This window comes from Callithrix jacchus, chromosome 5 (genome assembly GCF_049354715.1).
Source record: "Callithrix jacchus isolate 240 chromosome 5, calJac240_pri, whole genome shotgun sequence".
Lineage (NCBI taxonomy): Eukaryota > Metazoa > Chordata > Mammalia > Primates > Cebidae > Callithrix > Callithrix jacchus.
Window position 1 is genome coordinate 41476622 of NC_133506.1, and position 19383 is coordinate 41496004.

Genomic DNA, 19383 nt, shown 5'->3' on the forward strand with positions numbered 1-19383 from the left:
CTCTGTATATGGCTGAGTCTGTGCAGAAGTGCTATCTGCATAAGGGTCTATTTCCTGCCTGGGGGTGTGAGTGGCTATGTCTGGGTGTGCAGTCGTGGGTCTGAGTGTGTGGTTGGGCCCTGTTCCAGCTGTGTCCCAATCTAGCTGTTCCCAGTGGTGAGTGTGCCTGAAAATGGGACTATGTCCGCGTGGAGGTTGTGGCCAAGGGCTGTGCTGTGTCCGTGTGCAGTTGAACTTCTGTGAAGGGCTCTGTCAAGGCATCCAGCTGTGCCTGTGTGGGGCACTGGATCTATGAATGGGGTTGTGTACTGGTGTAGTGGTGAGTGGTATTTGGGGCTGGCTTGTGCACGTGGCATGTCCGGATCTGTGGCTGTGTCTATGTTCATGACTCTATGTGGCTGTATGAGCACGTCCGAGGGCATCCCTGTGTCCACATGCAGGTCCAAGTCCATGTGGAGGCTGTGTCCATGGATGTGGCTCAGGTCACATGTGTGGTTTTCTCCAGGACTGTGCTTGACCACAGGAGGGGGCACCTGGGCTCACTTACATCTGTACCCTGTACCTTGGGGCAGGAGGCCCTGTCTTTCCTGTCCCTTCCCAGAGGATGAGTGATTCCCCTTTCCAGCAGGCTCCACTCCCCTTGGGGGTCACCTAGATCCCACCCCCACCCCCAGGGCCCACAGCCCACCTGTGGGTGAGAGTTCGGCCACGCTGCCAATGTAGGGGCCGTGCAGGAAGCGGGGCTCGCTGTCATTGATGTCCTGCACTTTGATGATGAACTCCGACTCGGGCTCCAGCAGGCGGTTGGTGGCACGATCCCGAGCCTGGGCCCGCAGCGTGTAGAAGGTTTTCTGCTCGCGGTCCAGGCGCTCCATGGCATGAATGTCACCTGTCAGCTCGTCGATCAGGAAGATGGTCCCAGCGCCCTCGCCTGAGATGGTGTACTTGATGGCCCCATCACCCTCGTCTGAGTCCGAGTGGATCTGGGGAGGCAGAGAGGAAGGCAGGGTGGAGGCTGAGGAGGAAGCTCCTCTGGGCCTCACTGTCCATCCCATTCCCAAGCCCATCTCTTCTCCAACACATACACATCTTTAGTAAGGACACTGAGGCCCAGCAGCCACGCTCACTTCCATTCCTGTCCTGGAGTGTTTGCCCAGCCCTCTGGGGCTCTCCCTGCCCCTGGAATCTACTTTCCCCTCTGCATTCAGAGCTATCAGCCTCGGAGGCAGATTTGAACGTGGCCTCCCTGCTTGCAACCCCCCAATGGCTTCCCATTGCCTTTACAAAGAAGTCCAGCACCACCGCCAAACCCCGCTCCCCCTTAGCACGCACAGCCCTGAGGCTCCTGCTTTGAGCCGTTTCCTTGTTTCCCTGCCCCTGGAAAGTCTACTCATCCTGCAAAGTGCAACAAAAATGCCACCTCTTTCAGACAGCTTTTCTGGATCCTCAGTCTCTGCCCCTGCTGCCCCCAGGATCTCTCAGTACATCAAGCCATCATTATCATGTTCAGCCTTGTCGGATGGCTGCAGCTGGTACTTCTCAAACTTTAGTGTGCATGCAGTTCACCTGGGGATCTTGTTAAAACGCAGATTCTCACTCAGGAGGTCTGGAGCCAGGCCTCAGACTTTGCATTGCTAACAAACTTCCAGGCTGCTGGTCTATACCTCACTGTGAATTACAGGTCCACTGCTCCCTAGACTCTGCACCCCAGGAGGTTGGGGTCACATCTTATTCATCTCGGTATATGCAGAGCCAGGCTCAAGACATAGCACATGACAGAGAGTGAAGGGAGAGAGGAGGAAAGGAAAGGATGTCAATTGAAAGAGCACTTTCTATGGCTAAGCAATTTATGTACTTTTCTAGTTCAAGACACTTAAAAAAAACCCTGCTAGAGTAGGATTTTCTGTCTTTATTTTACAGATTACCCCCCAACCCCATTTCCTAATGAAGATCGGAGGAGTGGAATGGGTTCTTCAAGGTCAGGCCATGGGAAGAGCTAGTCTGGCTCCATACTGGGCTTTCCTGTTCCATCTAAAGCCTCCCGAGAGGAGCCCAGGGGAAGGGAGAGACAGTGCAGCCTGGCCCAGCCTTGGCTCTGGCACCGTCTCCCTGTGAGTTCTCACCTGTCCCTTCGCCTCTGTGGCCCTCAGCTGCTTCATTCTGTAACATGGGAATCATATTAGCATCTTCCTTCCAGAGCTATTGCTGAGTTGAGAATCCACATAAGGCCCATAGCAGGTGTCACCAGGTGACATTTGCAGTATTTAACAGGCAGCATGAGGGGGGGCATGGCCCGGGCAGTGGTACTGCAGCAGGACCCCTGCTGAGCCAGGCGGGAACCCTTTGGTTGCTGGATCACAGAGAGGTCCAGGGGGCTGAGAGAGTTAGGACGAGGGAGAGCAGGGACTATTTACTGCAAGTATGGAGGTTTTTCATGAATTTAACAACCAGTACAACCATACCAGTTTGTACTAGCTGAAAATCAGCCCTGTCTGAGACATAATAAGTGCCCAATAAATGGTAGCTATCGTTATTATTATATTATTACTAAATGTTAGCTATATATAACCGGGATTTAATCTAGGCACCATTAGGCTCCAGAGTCCAGGCTGTTTTCACTGCCCTGAGATCTCTTGGGTGAGGAACCAGCAAGAAGTCTGCTTTCTTGCAATCAGCAACACCTAAGTCCTTATCCTCCAATGCCCAAATCTCCCAGGCAGCTTTGAGCAGAGGAAAATCCATTCCGATGAAGCTAATGGCTTTGGGCAGGTCCCTGCTCCTCTCTAAGCTTCTATGGACATGGGCTGTGAACAAGAAAATCTCTAAAGTTCTTTTCAGGCAGCGGTGCCATGAACCCCAGCCCACTCAGCAGGAGGAGAGGTGCCCATGAAGTCATCACAAAGGGGGACGAAAGCCCATCCCCTGCCACGCAGGAGGAGCCAGGGTATAAATTCTGCTGGTAGAACTTTGTGTCTGAAAGGTGGATTATAGAAGTGCCATTTGGAAGATTGAATGGCCCATAAACATTTTCATATTTCATTAGCCGATTAATGGGCATCTCTCTCTTTTTGGCGAGTCTGCTGATTCTCAGCAGAAATTGCGGGGACTAAATGGAGGCGTCTGGTGGAACCTTTCCGGGTCCCCATCCTGTTATAGATTGCCCCAATTAATGCCCGTCCTGGGCTCCACTGAGAAGCCTTCTTCCTGTCCAGTTACTGTTAATAGATTTCTCATAAGTGGCTGGATTGTAAAAACCTCATAACTCAGTTTAATGCCCCCAATAAAATTATTTCAGGACAGCGGCCCTGAATCATTGGTAGTACTGGGGATGAGGAGACCTGTCTCTCCTGTTTGCTGTTTATACATTTTTTTCCCGCCTTTGTCCGGGGGGAAATGGGATGAGAGGGGGTGAGTCTGTTCCCTTTTGGGGCGCCTTTGCCTGCTTGCCAGTCAGATCTGTTGTCTGCTTATTTCACCAGTAAACATTTTTGAGCAGTATGGTAGAATAGATGCCATTTGGAGAGATGTTTAACAGCTATAATCTTACTAGTCTTCATCATTTCCCTGTGAAACATTATTATTCCCACTTCTCAGGTGAGAAAACTGAGGCACAGAGAGGTGAAATCATGTGCTCTGTTAGACAGCCAAGTGTGGGAAGCACGCTGCTGACTCTACCATTCACTAATGTTGGGACCACGGGTTTGCCTCTCTGAGCCTCTGTGTTTCTGCCTGAGAAATCAGACCAAGCCCTACTTGGCACTGGTGTGGGGAGGATTAGATGAGAGCATGTTTACCTTGACCTAAGCAGTCTGTTAATGGTTGTTTCCTTCTCTTTCCATCTCCTGGGTCCCCATCATGTCCCTGCAGCCCTTGACGTAACTCAGACCCCAGGCAGGGCTCATGTATGAGTGAGGAATGGAGAGAAGGGCATAGAACCTAGTGGGACGTCATCTTCTGTGGAATATGAGCTCACCCTGGGGCCTACTGGCTGCTCTCTGGGGACTGCAGAATCAGACAGGGGCAATCCACCTGGGCAGGAGCTAAGATCTGGGAGTTACGAATTCAGGCCCAGCTGGTGCTGCCTGCCCTGCCCGCCTGGGTCTCGGCTCTAGAGTAAAGAGGGAGCGCCTCTGGCTCTGCCCTAGGAAGGTATTTCTCAGGACTCTCAGCTGTGAATGGAGGCTGGAAGATGATGCCCTCATTTATTGACCTAGTATGTGTCAGACATGTGTTGCAGGCCATCTGCAGAAATCGAACCTCACTTTGTGGGCATGTAAATGTATCCCTATTTTCCAGGTGAAGAGACTGAGATGACCTCAGGTCTGTTTGACTCCAAAGCCCCAGTTTGGTCTCTCTGCAGTCTCCGGGAATCTAGCTAGTCTGCTTACAATGCCTATAGAAGAGAGTGAGGGAGAAAACGTTGCCGGGCTGCCGCTGGGCTCCATGGCTTGGGGAGTGGGCTTCACAGCAGTCTTTTGCCCTGTGCCCTGCAGGCCACAGTCATCAGTGGTCTCTTTTCTATCAGCCTCCATCTTACCATTTGGAAAAGAACCCTAAATCATGAATCAGGAAAAATTATGTGCTTTGGAGTCAGGAGCAGCCGGGTGCCAGCTTCAGCTTTGCCAGTGACTTGTTGTAGGACCCTGGGCAAGTGGCTACCCTTCTCTGAGCCTCAGCTTTCTCATCTGTAAACAGGACTGATATTGCTTCCCCATATAGATTCTGAAGATTTGTAAGATAATATATGAATGCTCCTCGCACTTAGTAGGTGCTCATTGTCGATTAGTCCCCTTTTCTTTTCCTGTTCTGGTCTCAGGAGGGGTTGAGGGGTCACCTAGTTCATCCCCCTATCCCCTGATACAAGAATGACACATACTCAAATCCTGACCCACTGGAGATCTGGGGACTATCAACCAATGCCTTCGTGTCTTTCAAACTTAGCCTCTGTCCTCCTCCTGGCAGCCCTCTCAGATGCCCTCTCATTTGGTTGAAGAGACCTCACCTGCCCTGTTCCTGTGCCATACACATGCCCCTTACTCCACCCCCTCCTGTAACTTCTAGTGCTGCACATCTGTGTCCCCAGCCATCATGAGCCTCTAGGCATGAACTAAGTTAGTTGTGTCTCTGTCAGAACTCTTTGTACCTGGCACACACTAGGTACTCTGACAATGCCTGCAGAGAAAATACAGGGGGTGGGAGGATTGAATGTGTGTGTGTGCATGCACATGAGTGTGAGTTTGCAAGCTCCTTGAGGGCCAAACATCTGGCTGTTTATTCCATTTCCCCAGCACCCAGCACGCGGCACAGCACCAAACATACTGAATAAATGAAGAATAAAATATCCAACTGTCATTAGACTCCCCTAATTGTCTTCAGGGATTTCCAGAGGATTCAGCCACTCTTAAATCCCAGGTACATATGAGTCAGACTACGGAGGATAGTCACTGAGAACCTAAAAACCCCAAGCACAGTTTTAGACCCTTTACGGCAGTCTCACAGATGTCCCATCTTGTGCATCAGAGATTTCTCTCTCCCCATTGTATAGATGGGCAAACTGAGGCCCAGAGAGGGTCTAAACCCTACCTAAAGTCACACAGGTAATGAGAGACAGCCCTAAAGCCTGACACCACATTCAGCGTTCTTTCTACCACATCACGTGTGGCCAGCCCTGGAGGAGAAATCCCCCTCAAGTCCCATCCCTTGATCATAAACAACATGAAAAACACAAGAGTGATGGTTTCTCATCCCAGGGGGCCAAAAAATGGGATTTATGAAGCCATTAATTACTTCCTCCTAATTAAATCAAAATTAAATGCGAGCAGAGGTACGTTTTCCTTATTAAAGACAATTAAACGGACAGTGCGGCTACGCAAATAAAATGAGTCCAGGATTTAAACGGAAAGCAAATCAAATAAAAAGCCTCCCCGGAATGAGGGGTGTGTTCACGCCTGTGCTACTCGTAAACCAGGAGTTCATCAATTTTCTTTAAATATTAGCAACTTAATTAAATCTGCTCTCCTCCCCACTTTAATCCTGCCGTATATCTAAAATAGATCTCACCGCCCACAGGAGTTGGTCATAAGTGCTGACCCCATAATTCTATCTTTTTCTAAAAAAATTAAAAATCCTACAAAATCCACATCCAGCTGACAGAAGCCTCGGGGGAAATTACAGTTCGGAAAAGGGATTAGTCAGAGTACCCAGATTTTATGGAAATGCTGGGAGGTTGCTTTGAGGGTGGGTGTTGTGAGAAGGTTTGGGGAGAGGTGGGTCAAGGTTGCCGACAGGGGCAGGGCTGAGGAAGGAGCTGTTTTGTGTGGGGCCTCGGCGACCACCTTGGGGCCCAGTGGTCCCCGTGGGTGCTGACAGGAGCCTGGTGGTGAGTGATGGAAGAGGCGGTTGTAAAATAGGTTACCGTCGGGCGCCCGGGGTTCACTCTGCCGATGGTGCTGTTGCTAAGCTACCTTTAGAATTCGACAAGGACGGATGCTCTGAGCAGCTCCCTGGGGTGGGGGAACCAGGAAGCAGTGAATTAACTGAAACCTTGGTGAAGTCCTTTCTTCCTGAAGAGTGAGAGAGTGTGGTATGAGAGTGTGTGTTTGCATTCATGTGTGTGCCCACACCAGCACTTGTACATACTAGGGACTCAGCTGGAAAGGGGACAGGTGGCTTTTAAAAGCCCAAGCTCATATTCCTAGGGATGGGGATGGGCTAATGACAACCTTATCCCCCCTTAGTGAGAAACTAGAATGTCAGGTTGCCAAGAAGACTTTGGGGATTTGGGGCGGGAGTTCGTAGTTAGATGGTACACTCAAGGTGGTGGAACTATCAATAATAGTGAAACTTACAAGATGAGACTTAACAATAATAAAAATGAATACTTACTGAGCATGTGCCAGGAGCCAGCAGGTATTCTAGGTTCTTGACAAATGCTAACTCATTGACTCCCCACCGCCAGCCTTTGAGCTAGGTCCTAGGAATAGCCTCACTTAACAGATAAGGAAACTGAGGCACAGAGAGGGTATATACAGTCAGCCCTCTGCATCCATAGCTTCTGCATCAGCGAATGCAACCAACCAAGGATCAAACACATTCAGAAAAATCATTGCGTCTGTACTGAATACGTACAGACTTTTTTTCTTGTCATCTCTAAAGAATATAGTATAACAACTATTTGCATAGCATTTACACTGTATTAGATATTATCAATACTCTAGAGATGATTTAAAGCATATGGGAGGATGTGCATAGGTTATATGCAAATACTATGCTATTTTATATGGGGTTTTGGTCTCCACAGGAGGTCCTGGAACCAATTCCCCATCGAGAGATACCGAGGGATGACTGTAACGTTCCCCAAGTCAGAGAGGTCATAAGCAGCCAGGCTGAGGTTTGAGCCGAGGCAGTGCAGCTCCAGGTGGCCCTCCAAGAACACACAATGCCACCTCCCATAAGAAAGTGCACATTGGGCAAATATTTGCAAAGAGATGGGAAATTCTTCTCCCTCCCTGCAGGGAGTGCTTTTCTGGAGGCAGCCTTGAGAGTAAGAGAGCAGAGCAGGGGCTCTGGGTGAAGGTGATGGAGGAGGACAGTAGCGAGTCACAACAGCAGTGGCAATGTGGACAGAGGTTGCTGGGGGGAACAGAAAGGACCCTGGGCCCAGCACAATGCTTGGTTCCTGGCAGCTGCTTATTATGGGGCTCTTGAAGTGAGCACGGAGACAGTGTTAGGAGATCTTGTTTCTTGGGTTGGTTCTGCAACTATGTGTGGCCTTGGCATGATGGTCTCTGCCTCTGGGCCTCAGTTTCTCCCTTCTAATGAAGGGAATTACAGGGCCCTCCCCCTGCTTATAGACTGTGGTTCTATGAGATGGGGTGGGGTTGGCTCACATGGCTGAGATGATAAAGGCTAGGTAGAGGCAGATGAAAGCATGAGTCAGAAGCCGGTTTTCTGATCTTTGCAGGATGTGGGTGGCTGGGGAGGCTTTTGCAGAGCCCCAGCTGCTGAGCAGACAGCAGAGCTGATGTGCCTGAGATGACCACGTCCTCTGACATTTAGGCAGATGCATCAGTCCTTCCCTGTGTCTCCAGGGTTTTCCTGGACCAAAGGCTTTTTCCCAGGTCTGGGAGTCTCAGAGGGGTCTGGAGAGTCGGGCTGAAATTGGCCTCTTCTCTTTCTCTTTTGGAGGTTTAAAAACCTCAACTCAAGGGACCAGGTGCAGTGGCTGATGCCTGTAATCCCAGCACTTTGGGAGGCCAAGACAGGTGGATCACTTGAGGTCAGGAGTTCCAGACTAATCTGGCCAACATGGTAAAATCCCATCTCTACTAAAAATACAAAAATTAGCTGTGCATGTTGGTGAGCGCCTGTAATCCCAGCTACTCGGGAAGTGGAAACAGGGGACTCGCTTGGACCCAGGTGATGGAGGTTGCAGTGGGCCGAGATTGTGCCACTGCATTCCAGGCTAGGCAACAGAACAAGACTGTCTCAAACAAACAAAAACAAAAACTTCAGCTCACACAGGTTCAGCTCTTGGCTGCGCCACTCGCCCATTGTATGACTTTGCCTTCTGTTACTTCGGTTTCTTTAGCTACAAAAGGGAATGATGGTTTCTACCTTGTAGTTTAAGGGTTAAGTACTTTATATGGGAATAATAAAAACAGTAACAACAAGCAAGCTGGAGGCTGAACACTTAGTGTGCTTTGTTTTCTTTTTTTAATCTCCAACAACCGTAGGAAGCCGGCTCTCTGAGCCCCTATTTTTACAGATGAAGAGACTGTCAGGGAGGTACAGTAACTTGTTCAAGGTCACACAGTGAAGGGGTTGGCAGAACCAGGCCTCAGAGTGTGTCTCAGGTGTGTCTGCCTCCAAAGCCTGCATTCTTAGCTGCTTCACTGGCTACTACCTATCATGTAGTGGGCTTGGACACTCCATCCCTACCCCTCACCCCTTTCTTCCAGTGCCATCATCTCCCACCCCTGGCTGGGAGTGAGGGGTCCTGGGCTCTGCTACTAGGTTGCTGGGTGATCTTGAGCAAGGCCCTGAACCTTTCGGAGCTCTGTCAAATCCTTGCTCAGCTTAATTGTAGGAATCATTCATTCATTCATTCATTTGGCCGTGTGTATATGGGGGAAAGTAGCTAAGGGCCAGGGATTACTGTGTCTGGACCAGAGAAAACCTGAGCTTCCTGCAAGGCAAACCCACAGGTTTAAATCTAGACTTTCCTTCTCTCCTTGTCAAGGATCCTGATCTCTGAGCCTCAGAACTGCTCAGCCTCCCAATTCCCAGACTCATTTAAGCACACAGGAAGCTCTGGAGTGGCCTTTCCCACCCACATTCCTGACCAAGACTCCCCGGAAAGCTAGTTGGCTTTAACAAAAGCCAGATACTGTCCTGGGGCACCACCCCACTCTCATGCCCTACAATAACCCTCCGCTTCAACACCTCAACTACTGACAAGGCTCTGAACAAATCAGGTACCTTCAGGTCTCCAAGTCTTTGGATAGGTCATGTCCTCTTTCCCATTAGCCTGAGGAACGCCTACATCTACATCAAAACCCAGTTCAGGTGTTTTCTCCTCCATGAAGCCAGACAAAGTATACCATTTAATGAGTGCCTACTCAGTGCCAGGTGCTGACTTGTGAAGCTTTTTATCACCAGGTGTCTCTGCAACTCTGGGCATCCCTAAAGTGGCAGAGGCTGGATCTCATTCACCTTTGTCTCCCCAGCATCACACCTGGGCTCTACAAGGGGCTCAGGAATTGAAGAATGAATGAAATTCCTTCTCAGCTCCTTGTACTCCTATGGCACAGATCTTCAGCCAGATTTACTAGCATTTACTCAGAGAGTTTGAGAAAGTAGATTTCATTCATTCGTTCATTCATTCATTCAATTACTAACAGTTTGCAAGCTACGTCTGTGCTAGGCACTGGGGATTTCATGGTGAGCAAAACAAACGCTGTCTAAAAGGAAAGACACACATTAATTGCATAATCAAACAAACACATGCATAATTAAAGTGTTATGAAGGAAAGATACTGGGACTTCAAGGGGGATGTGACAGCAGATCTGTCCTAGTCTGGTGTGTGCGAGAAGGGTTTCTCTGAGAAAGTGGCATTGTGCTGAGATCTGTAGTGTGAGTGTAAGGTCATCAGTGGAAGGAGCAGGAAAGAGCGGTTCAGCTGGAGAAACAACCTAGGCAAAGGGGAGGTGGCAGGAGTGTGCGTGGGCATCGGACCGACTTTCAGAAGAGCAGAAGAAGGGCAGTGAGGCTGAAACTCAGAGTGTGGCAAGAGATGGGGCTGGAGGAGGAGCCAGATCTTTGTAGTCAATGGATAGAAAGAATTTTAAGCAGAGTGGCCAGCTTATGTGTGAGATGATCGGATTTACAAACGTGTTCTTAAATCCCGTATGTACCTAGCTACACGATGGGCTGGGATTGCCCGCTGGCACTCTCTCTAAGATGCAAAAGGGAGGGGGAGGGGAGGAGGGCATGGGGCGGAGTAGGAGTGGGGCTCAGGACCCACTTATCAGTCCTTGGCAAGGAGGCACATGAAAGTGGATTTAAAAGGGCAGGTGAACTAGGGTTTCTTTCATCTACCAGTGGGTGTCCCCAGGGTCCTGGGATCTGGAATTGGAATGGGGCCCCACTTTACCTTGCCCACGTACAGGGGCTCCGTGCCCGTGTACTCCTCCACCACGAAGAACTGGTTCCACACCCAGCCGCGTTTGACGCGGCCGGCTCCCAGTGCGCCGTCCTGCCGAGCCCCGGGCGCCAACGGCGCGGGGGTACCCGCGGCCCACAGACGTCCCAGCAGTGGCGGCGGCGGCGGCAGCAGCAGCAGCAGCAGCAGCGCAGGGGACAGCGCGGCTCCGGCCCGGAGCCCCCTCCCGTCGGGCCTCGGCCTCATGCTTGGCCTGCGCGGGACCGGGCCCCAGGAGCATGGACAGGAGGCACCAGAGCGCCGCCGCTCGGTCGCGCAACGAAGCGGCGCCGTGTCACATGGTGGCCTCAGCAAGGCCGCCGGGTTGTCACCCCCGACGGGGCACCCGGACAGCCCCGCGGCTCTGAACGCCGCCCAGCCGCGGGGGTGCCCGGCTGAAGGGGGAGGGGGCGCGGCCGCACCCGGGGCATGGACAGTCCCCGGGGTCCCCGCCCGCGCCCCCCTCGCCGCGTCGCGTGCGGATCACTAGGCAGCGCCTGGGTAGCTCCAGAGTCCGGGAAGCGCCATGGTCCCTGCGCAGAGAGGATGCGGGTTGGGGCCGGCAGATCCTGCCAGGACTAGGGGCCTTCCGGTTCCATCAGGAGCCTGCAAGAGAAACAAGAAAACATCAGAGGGGCTTCTGTGTGCAGGGAGGGCAAGTTGAGTCTATCTTTCCTCTTGTAGGTACTAAATAAGCACCTACTGTATGCCTGGTACTGTGCAGAGTGGGACAGACACCATGGAGACTCACAGTGGTTCCCTTGTCTTGGAACCCATAGTCTAGTACGAGCCCTCTCTGGCACACCGCAGCCTCTCCCGCGCAACACAGCCTCTTTCACCTGGTGTCACATGCCACCGCTTTCCCACCCTCCTGAGCCTTTCTCCAGCCCCTCCTCAGCTCAGCACCCATGCCCACACAAGCAGAGACCCTAGCAGCTTGCATCCCTGCCCTGGCTGACAATCTGTCCAGCCCTGCCTAGTCCCCAAGAACCCCCCCACCCCAGGTACTTCTAGAAGGCATCTTCGAGAGCCCCCAAGACCCAGGCCTCCTGGGTGCACAGAAGCCCAGCACCCAGACTAACACCCAATATGCCTGCCCTACTATCCTTCGAAGCACAGACAGGTCATTCCGTCTGAAACAGGCACCAAAGAAAGGCCCTCTGAAGTGCTCCCACACCCACAGCGGCTTAGGGGTAGAGCACCTGAGTCCCAGAGGGCCTGGCTTGGAGACACCCTGAGTGACTCCACATTCCCCCAGAAAACAGCTCTTTTCCAGAGTCTGAGAGACACCTTTCCTTCCCACTCCTGGACCAGCTGGCGGTCCCCAGATCCATCCATCTCTCCTCCCCTCTCTCCATCAGATCCTGCTTTCAGCAGGAAAGGATCTGAGGGACTAACGCCTACTCAAGCCATAATGATGAATAATGGCTTAATGTGGGTGTTTACAGGGGACAGCGATGCTGCTTAATGGAGGAATTTCAGGCACAGAGAGGAGTACGTGGAGGTGAGGGGCTCAATCCCCACTCCTCCTTCCCCTGAGCCCAGTTCAGCTCAGTTCAACAGCTCAAGTCCACCAAGCTCCAACTTTGTGCCAGGTTTGGCCTGCTTGCCAGGGGCACGGTAAATAAGCTCACAGTTTTGTGGGATGGGAGGTGAAACCCCTCTTATAACAACCTAAATGCCAGGTGGCATGTGATCAGGGCTATAAAAGTGTCTGTGTCTGAACACCCTGAGACCGGTGGGGCTCAGGGAAGGGACTGAGCTCCTGTGTTTGGGAAAGGGAAGGTAGGCGGGAGACAATCAGGGCTACTTCTCGGAGGAGGTGGCGTCTGAGCTGATGGGAAGAAAAGGGTGGGCATTTCAGGCAGAGGAGTGTGCATGGGGGCTGAGCGATCTGGCCAGTTTGAGGAGTTAGATCATGAACAGGGGTGTGTGGTTGGACAGATGGTGTGTAGCCGGTGGGGGTGGGGTTGTCTGACCTGGCTCTAGCCAGATCTTCCTGAGAACAAAGGAAGTGGCCTCTCTAGGGAGGAAGAAATGCAGATCACCTTGGTTTTTGAGACACCGTCTTGCTCTGTTGCCCAGGCTGGAGTGCATACAGTGGCAGGACCTTGGCTCACTGTAACCTCTGCCTCCCAGGTTTGAGGGACTCTCCTGCCTTAGCTTCCCGAGTAGCTGGGACTATAGGCGCCTGCCTGGCTAATTGTTTGTATTTTTAGTAGAGACAGGGTTTCACCATGTTAGCCAGGATGGTCTCATCTCCTGACCTCGTGATCTGCCCACCTCAGCCTCCCAAAGTGCTGGGATTACAGGAGTGACCGACCACCTTCTTTAACCCAGCATCACAGTGGGCAATTCCCATCCCTTTAACTCATGGGAATCATGACTCTGAAAGTTTTTAAATTCCCATTTTGTAGATGGCTAATTCCTCAGTGCTTTTTTTCTGGAATCTGCTCCAGAAAATCTTTATGGAAGGAGTTTCAGGGTGGGGAGTCATTGCTGGAAGGTGAGGGTGATGGTAAGGGCATTAAGCTGCAGTTCTGGGCAATGGGAGTGGGAAAACGTCCACACTCCGCACGGAAGAATGGAGGGGAGGGGTCTGGACCATGCTGTTCCCTCTTTCCCTGTGGGCCCAAGCCTGAACTAATGGGGTCAGGAGGACCCGTGAGCCTGCTGTGAACACACCCTGCCTGAGTACAAAACAACTTCTATGGGCCTGGGCATGACAGTCCCCGACGCTGGCAGCTCTGCTCTGCAACCCCTGCTCTGTGCTGCCACCTCCAGGGATCCGGCTTTGATTCCCTTAATTATGACCTGAGCTAGTCATAATGAGGCTGGAGTTATGGCTGAGGAGGAGGTGCCTCTCCGAAGCCTTCATTTCCTGGAGTGTATGGCTCCCCTGCATGCACCAGGGGAACTGTTCCCCCGACTCCAACAAGCAGCTCCAGGGCCCATCACAGCCCTGCAGGGATGCAGAGCAGGGGAGGGGCTGGAGAGAGACAGAATTTGGAGGGAGGCTGCGGCCACTTCTGGAGTGGGCTGCCGAGGTCGAGGGAGGGGTGCGCAAGGGGAGATCCGCCAACGTTTGCAGACACCCAGCTATTGCTTTCCTTCTCTCCTTGCCTTTCTTTCTTTGTTTCTAACACCTTTTACAAGGATGGGAGGTGCTGAGATTCAATCATTCAGTCACCAAACACGAGGGTCTGCCACAAGCAGGGAGACAGAACAGCGTTTTATTCTTCCAATCATTCATTTATTCAACATACTTTAACAATCATTTCTCCTTTTAAGACAGCAAGATGCAGTCAGTTATTCAGGGATCTATCAGCAAAGAGATGCATTTCTTCTGCTTATTCCTTTGTTCTTCCCACAGCACCTCGCTGATGCCAGTCCATGTACTGGAGACATAGCAACAAAAAAATGAAGTCCTGGCCGGGCGTGGTGGCTCGAACCTGTAATCCCAGGACTTTGGGAGGCCGAGGTGGGGAGATCACTTGAGGTCAGGAGTTCGAGACCAGCCTGGTCGCCACCAAGGTGAAACCCCGCCTCTACTGAAAATACAAAAATTAGCTGGGCATGGTGGGGTGTGCCTATAACCTGAGCTACTCAGGAGGCTGAAGCAGGAGAATTGCTTGAACCTGGGAGGCAGAGGTTGTAGTGGGCCAAGATCACACCACTGCACTCTAGCCTGGGTGACAGGTCAAGACTGTCTCAAAAAAAAAAAAAAAAAAAAAAAATGAAGTCCTGACCCTCATGGAACTGACCTTTCAGTGGGGGACACGGATAATAGAGGAATGAATCTACAATATAATTTAATATAAAACACTGAGGAGAAAAGTAAAGAAGGAGGAAGTGAGCAAGAATGATGGAGTGAATGGAGTGAGTGCGTTGTTAAGGATGCGGTATCAGGGAGGGAGGTCCTCTCAGAAGAGGTGGCATTGGGCTGAGTCTGGAAGGATGAGAAGGAGCTGTACACAAAATAGTTCCACACAGAGGGAACAGCATGTGCAAAGGTCCAGAGGTTGGAACGAGCTGAGATGGCAGTTGCAGCTCAGGTGCAGGACGCATCTGGACATGTGGAATTTGGGGTGTTGGGGAGGAGAAGGTGTTCTTGGTAGAAGGGCTATCCAAGGCAAAGACCTGGAGTCAGATCCCACTTGATGTATTTTTAAAATTGTATTCTTTTTTTTTTTTTTTTTTTTTTGAGACAGAGTTTCTTTCTGTGGCCCAGGCTGGAGTGCAGTGGTGTGATTTCGGCTCACTGCAACCTCCGCCTCCCAGGCTCAAGCAATTCTCTTTCCTCAGCCTCCTGAGTAGCTGGGATTACAGGTGCACACCACCATGCCTGGCTAATTTTTTTTTTTTTTTTTTTTTTTTTAGTAGGGACGGGGTTTCACCATGTTGGTCAGGCTGTTCTTGAACTCCTGACCTCAGGTGATCCACCCACGTTGGCCTCCCAAAGTGCTGGGATTACAGGTGTGAGCCACTGTGCCCAGCCAAGATCTCCACTTTAGAGAGGGGGAAAGGTAAATTCCAAGAGGACTCTACCAAGCACACTTCATGACAAAGCAGTGCCTCGAACCTGGGACTTGGACTCCCCAGGCACAAGGCATATCTGGGGAATGGGAAAAAAACCCAGTGTCAGAGTCACGTCTGGCAGGGCTAGCCTGCCTCCCTTGTGAGGGCACAATCTGCCATATTGTTTGAGGATGGGGCCCTGGCCCTCCCATCCTCTCCTCTCCCTCCCTCTACTTGCCCTTCATACCTCAGCCTCCAGGTCCTCCCAGGGGCATCTTGGCCAGGTGCCCTGGCAGCCTGCCAACTCTTCACCACTCTGCACAGCCCTACTAGGGCTGCCATGGACACACTGGCCTCCTCCCTCACTTTCTCCCTCCTTTTCCTGCTCCAGCTGCTTTTCCTGAATGGATAGTGACTACAGGACCCTGTCCTGGCATTCAGAATCGGTCCAGGGTGGCAGTTGTGGAGTCCTGCAGCTGCACGCAGCTCTCCTGGGACCTGGGGCATGTTGGTGGCCTTCCCTGGGCTGCAGGTCTCAGCCTACTGCACAGAGCCATTTAATCCCAAATGAGATGAAAAACTGAGCCCTGGCCTGGCTCAATGAATGCTGGCTTTGCCCTGTCCACACTTCAGCCTGACCTCTTATGATCCATCCATCTGCCCATGGGTCTACATATATGCTTATGGCTTCTATGTGTATGCGAACGTGTGTCTACAGTCACACATGTGACTGAGTAGGCATGACGATCTGATAAACATTCCTTCATTTCACAAATATTTGTGAGTTTCCACTCAGTGTTGTTCTAGGCACAGCAAAAAGAAACAGGTAGAGTCCTTGCCAAGTGGGGACACAGACAATAAATAAATAACGTGTCGCATGATGGCAAGTGCAGTGGAGAAAGCAAAGCAGAGTAAGGGCAGGAAGTTCTGGGGGCGGTGGGATTTGCTGTTTATCTGTCCATCCATCGTCATTATTATAAATGATCATTCATACAGGGTAGTCAGGGAAGGCTTTGTCCTTAAGACGACATTTAAACAGACATCTGAAGTGAGGGACAGAGTTGTGCACAAAGCTGGGAGAAGAGGGTTCCAGGGTAGGGCAACAGCAAGTGCAAGTTCCTGCGGCCAGCAGCATGTGTCTAGAGGGAAGGAGGAACATCGGGGGTCTGGGGTTGCTGAAGTGGAGGAAGCGCAGGGGAAGCAGCAGCAGATGAGGTCAGAGAGGTGTGGAGGTGCAGTCAGGGCCTACAGGCTCTCTTGGGTTTTTACTCTGAGTGAGATGAGACCCCAAGAGGGTTTGAGCAGAGGACATGATCTGTCTTATGTTTTAGAAGATCATCTGGGCTGGGATGATGGTGGTTCACACCTGTAATCTCAGCACTTTGGGAGGCTGAGGCAGGAGGATTCCTTGAGTCCATGAGCTCAAGACCAACCTAGACAACATATCAAGATTCTGTTTCTACAAAAAAACAATTAAAACAAATTATCCAGGAGTGGTGGCATGTGCCTGTAGTCCCAGCTACTTGTGAGACTGAGGCAGAAGGATTGCTTGAGCCCAGGAGTTCAAGGCTGCAGTGAGCTACGATCATACCACTAACACTCCAGCCTGGGCGACAGAGTGAGACCCTGTCTCTAAAGAAAAAAAAAAAAGGCCAGGCATGGTGGCTTTTTACCTGTAATCCCAGCACTTTGGGAGGCTGAGGCAGCCAGATCACTTGAGCCCAGGAGTTCGAGACCAGCCTGGACAACATGGCAAAACCCTGTCTACAAAAAACAGAAAAATTATTTGGGTGTGCTGGCATGTGCCTGTAGTCCCAGCTATTCTGGAGGCCGAGTTGGGGGGGGATCACCTGAGCCTGGGGAATTTGAGGCTGCAGTGAGCCATGATCACGCCAGCCTGGGTGAGGGCTTGTCTCAAAAAAAAAAAAAAAAATCATGCTGGCTGGCTATTGTGTTAAGATAGGCAGAAGTTGGGGTTGCAAGGGGCCTATGGGAATATTTCAATAGTCCGGTAGAGGACTAGTGAGGGGCTTGGATCAAGGGGAGCAATGGAGACGCTGAAAATCGAGGCTGGGCCATAGAATATGTTGATGGGTCAGAAATGGGGTTCGAGGAAAGGCAGCAACTGAGCATGACCATGCCCTCAGCCTGGGCAGCAGGAATGAACTTTCGTTCAGAGCTGAAGACGGTAGGAAGAGCAGATTTGGGGGTGATCGGGAACTGACTTTGACGTGTTACAGTCATGTTTTGGACAGGTTGCACCCCAAATGCTTATTAGACATCAGGCAGAGATGCAGAGCAGTCTTCCATGGCCAGGAGTTCAGGGGTGAGGTCCTCCTGCAGGTAGCACTTTGGGAATTTGAGTGGCATTTCAAGTTGAGACTGGGTGAGAGCACCAAGGAAGGAGTGGCTGTCGGTGGAGAAGAGATCTGGGGACTAAACACAGGGGCCACAGCTATGGTGATGCAGGAGATGAGGAGGAAACAGCAAGAGAGACTGAAAGAGAAAACATGAGGAAAAGGGAGCTATCCTCAGAGCCAACAGAAGAAAGTGCCGTAAGGAGGGAGTGGTGATCTGTGCCCAGTGCTGCCCTTGGGGGGTGAGTGTCTGCCCAACTTTGCCGGGGACGGCTCCCCGGCATAACTGTTCATAATGCCCCCCAGTTTGGACGATAAATCATGCGGTGATCCTACCGATAGGGCCGATGTGGACTTGGACTTGCCCATTGGCGTTAGGGGGGCGGAGATCATTTATGACCTTGTTGGCAGCAATTTGGTGGGATGGTGGGTGCACACGCTTGACTGGAACGGGTTCCAGAGAACCGGGAGGAAAGAAGGTGGGGACCTGTGTGTGGGTGGGTGACGGCCCTGCTCGGGATTTGTGAAGGTTCATTTACCTGCCCCCGCCTGCCAACCTCATTCCAGTAGAGATGGCTCAAGACAGAGGCTCAGGACACAAATCAGCATCCACACTATGCCACCAGGGAAGCTTCGGCTGTGTGGGGAGGGCCAGCAGAGCCCCCTTCTCCCTGCACCCTCCCTCTACTCTTCCCATCTCTCCTGCTGCAGGGCCGGGCCAGGCTCATCTCCATGTGCCCAGACCGAAGCCACCACCATTTACCTGGGACTCCTGTGGGCTCTAAGCCCCCTAGCAGGACAGGTGAGTCTCTGTCCTTGCTCAGGCTCCCGTGACCCGGCAGATCCTTGATGCTCCCACCTAGTTCTTGATTTCTCTAGTGAGTATGGGAAGAAGAGAGCAGCCCCATCCCTGGGGGCGCCCCCTGCCTCCCAGCTCCCTGACAGCCCCGGGAGAGTCCCACAGCTCCAGTCTCTGGCAGTCACTGAGCATCTGCTGTGTTCTGGTTCCTGCCGAGGCTCTGTCACTCTGTGGGGCACACAGAGGGGGCAGGCACGATGCGGGAAATATTAACAACTTGAGGCAGTGTAGACACCAGCCACACTGACTACAGAGTCCCAGAGGCCAAGGAGAGGGGAGGTCCAGGAGATAGTCCCTGTGGTGTGGTAGGGGATAGGGTGACAGGGCTGGGTGGTCTTCAGGGGGTTTGGGACAGCGGCTGTTTACCAATAGTGATGAAGCATTTTCATACATGTTACAGCCACACCACGTGTACCTGATCTTCTCAGCCCGGGAAGTAGGCCAGATGTATTCCCTGCTCTCAAGGCATTCACAGCCTGGGGTAGAGACATCCATTCCTTAGTTCATTCATCCCGCAAACTCTTACAGAGCATTCCCTAATGAGCCAGACAGACCTTAGGTACTCTTGGGATGATGGAAACCTAAAGACATAATGCTCCCAAAGAGCTCACCATCGAGAGGGTGGCAACATTCATTCAGCATTTACAGTGCACGTCGTGTGTATCACTGACTCATTTATCCATTCAGTGAACACTTACTGAATTGCTATGTGCCAAGTTCTGGGCTGGGTCCTTTGCAAGTTTCACAAATGAGCCTTAACAGGTTTGTGGCCAAGTTACCAGATGCTAATGAGAGAAATCCCTGGCAGTTTCTCATTTGTCAGTGAACCAAAATCTAGTGAAGACCTACTATGTGTCACACCACATGTAAGTGCTCTGCAAATTCAATGCTCATGCCCACAGATGATTAGAAGAGACCAATATATATATTTTTAAACCCAACCAAA

The 19383-nt window shown here is 51.6% G+C and overlaps 1 protein-coding gene across 5 annotated transcripts in view; it reads right to left on the reverse strand.

The window, feature by feature from the left end:
- Positions 1 to 19383, reverse strand: part of CDH22 (cadherin 22) — a 133247-nt gene that overhangs the window by 65633 nt on the left and 48231 nt on the right. For 3 of the 5 annotated variants that reach the window (XM_035298746.3, XM_035298744.3, XM_054255411.2), the window contains exons 2-3: positions 10656 to 11309; positions 689 to 983 (exon numbers count right to left, since the gene is read on the reverse strand). In XM_035298746.3, the coding sequence (XP_035154637.1) occupies positions 689 to 983; positions 10656 to 10910 (550 nt within the window). In that variant the 5' untranslated portion in view covers positions 10911 to 11309. Of the gene's footprint in view, positions 1 to 688; positions 984 to 10655; positions 11310 to 11905; positions 12063 to 19383 lie in introns of those variants that run through there. The other 2 variants (XM_078371789.1, XM_035298745.3) reach the window with 2 other exon arrangements.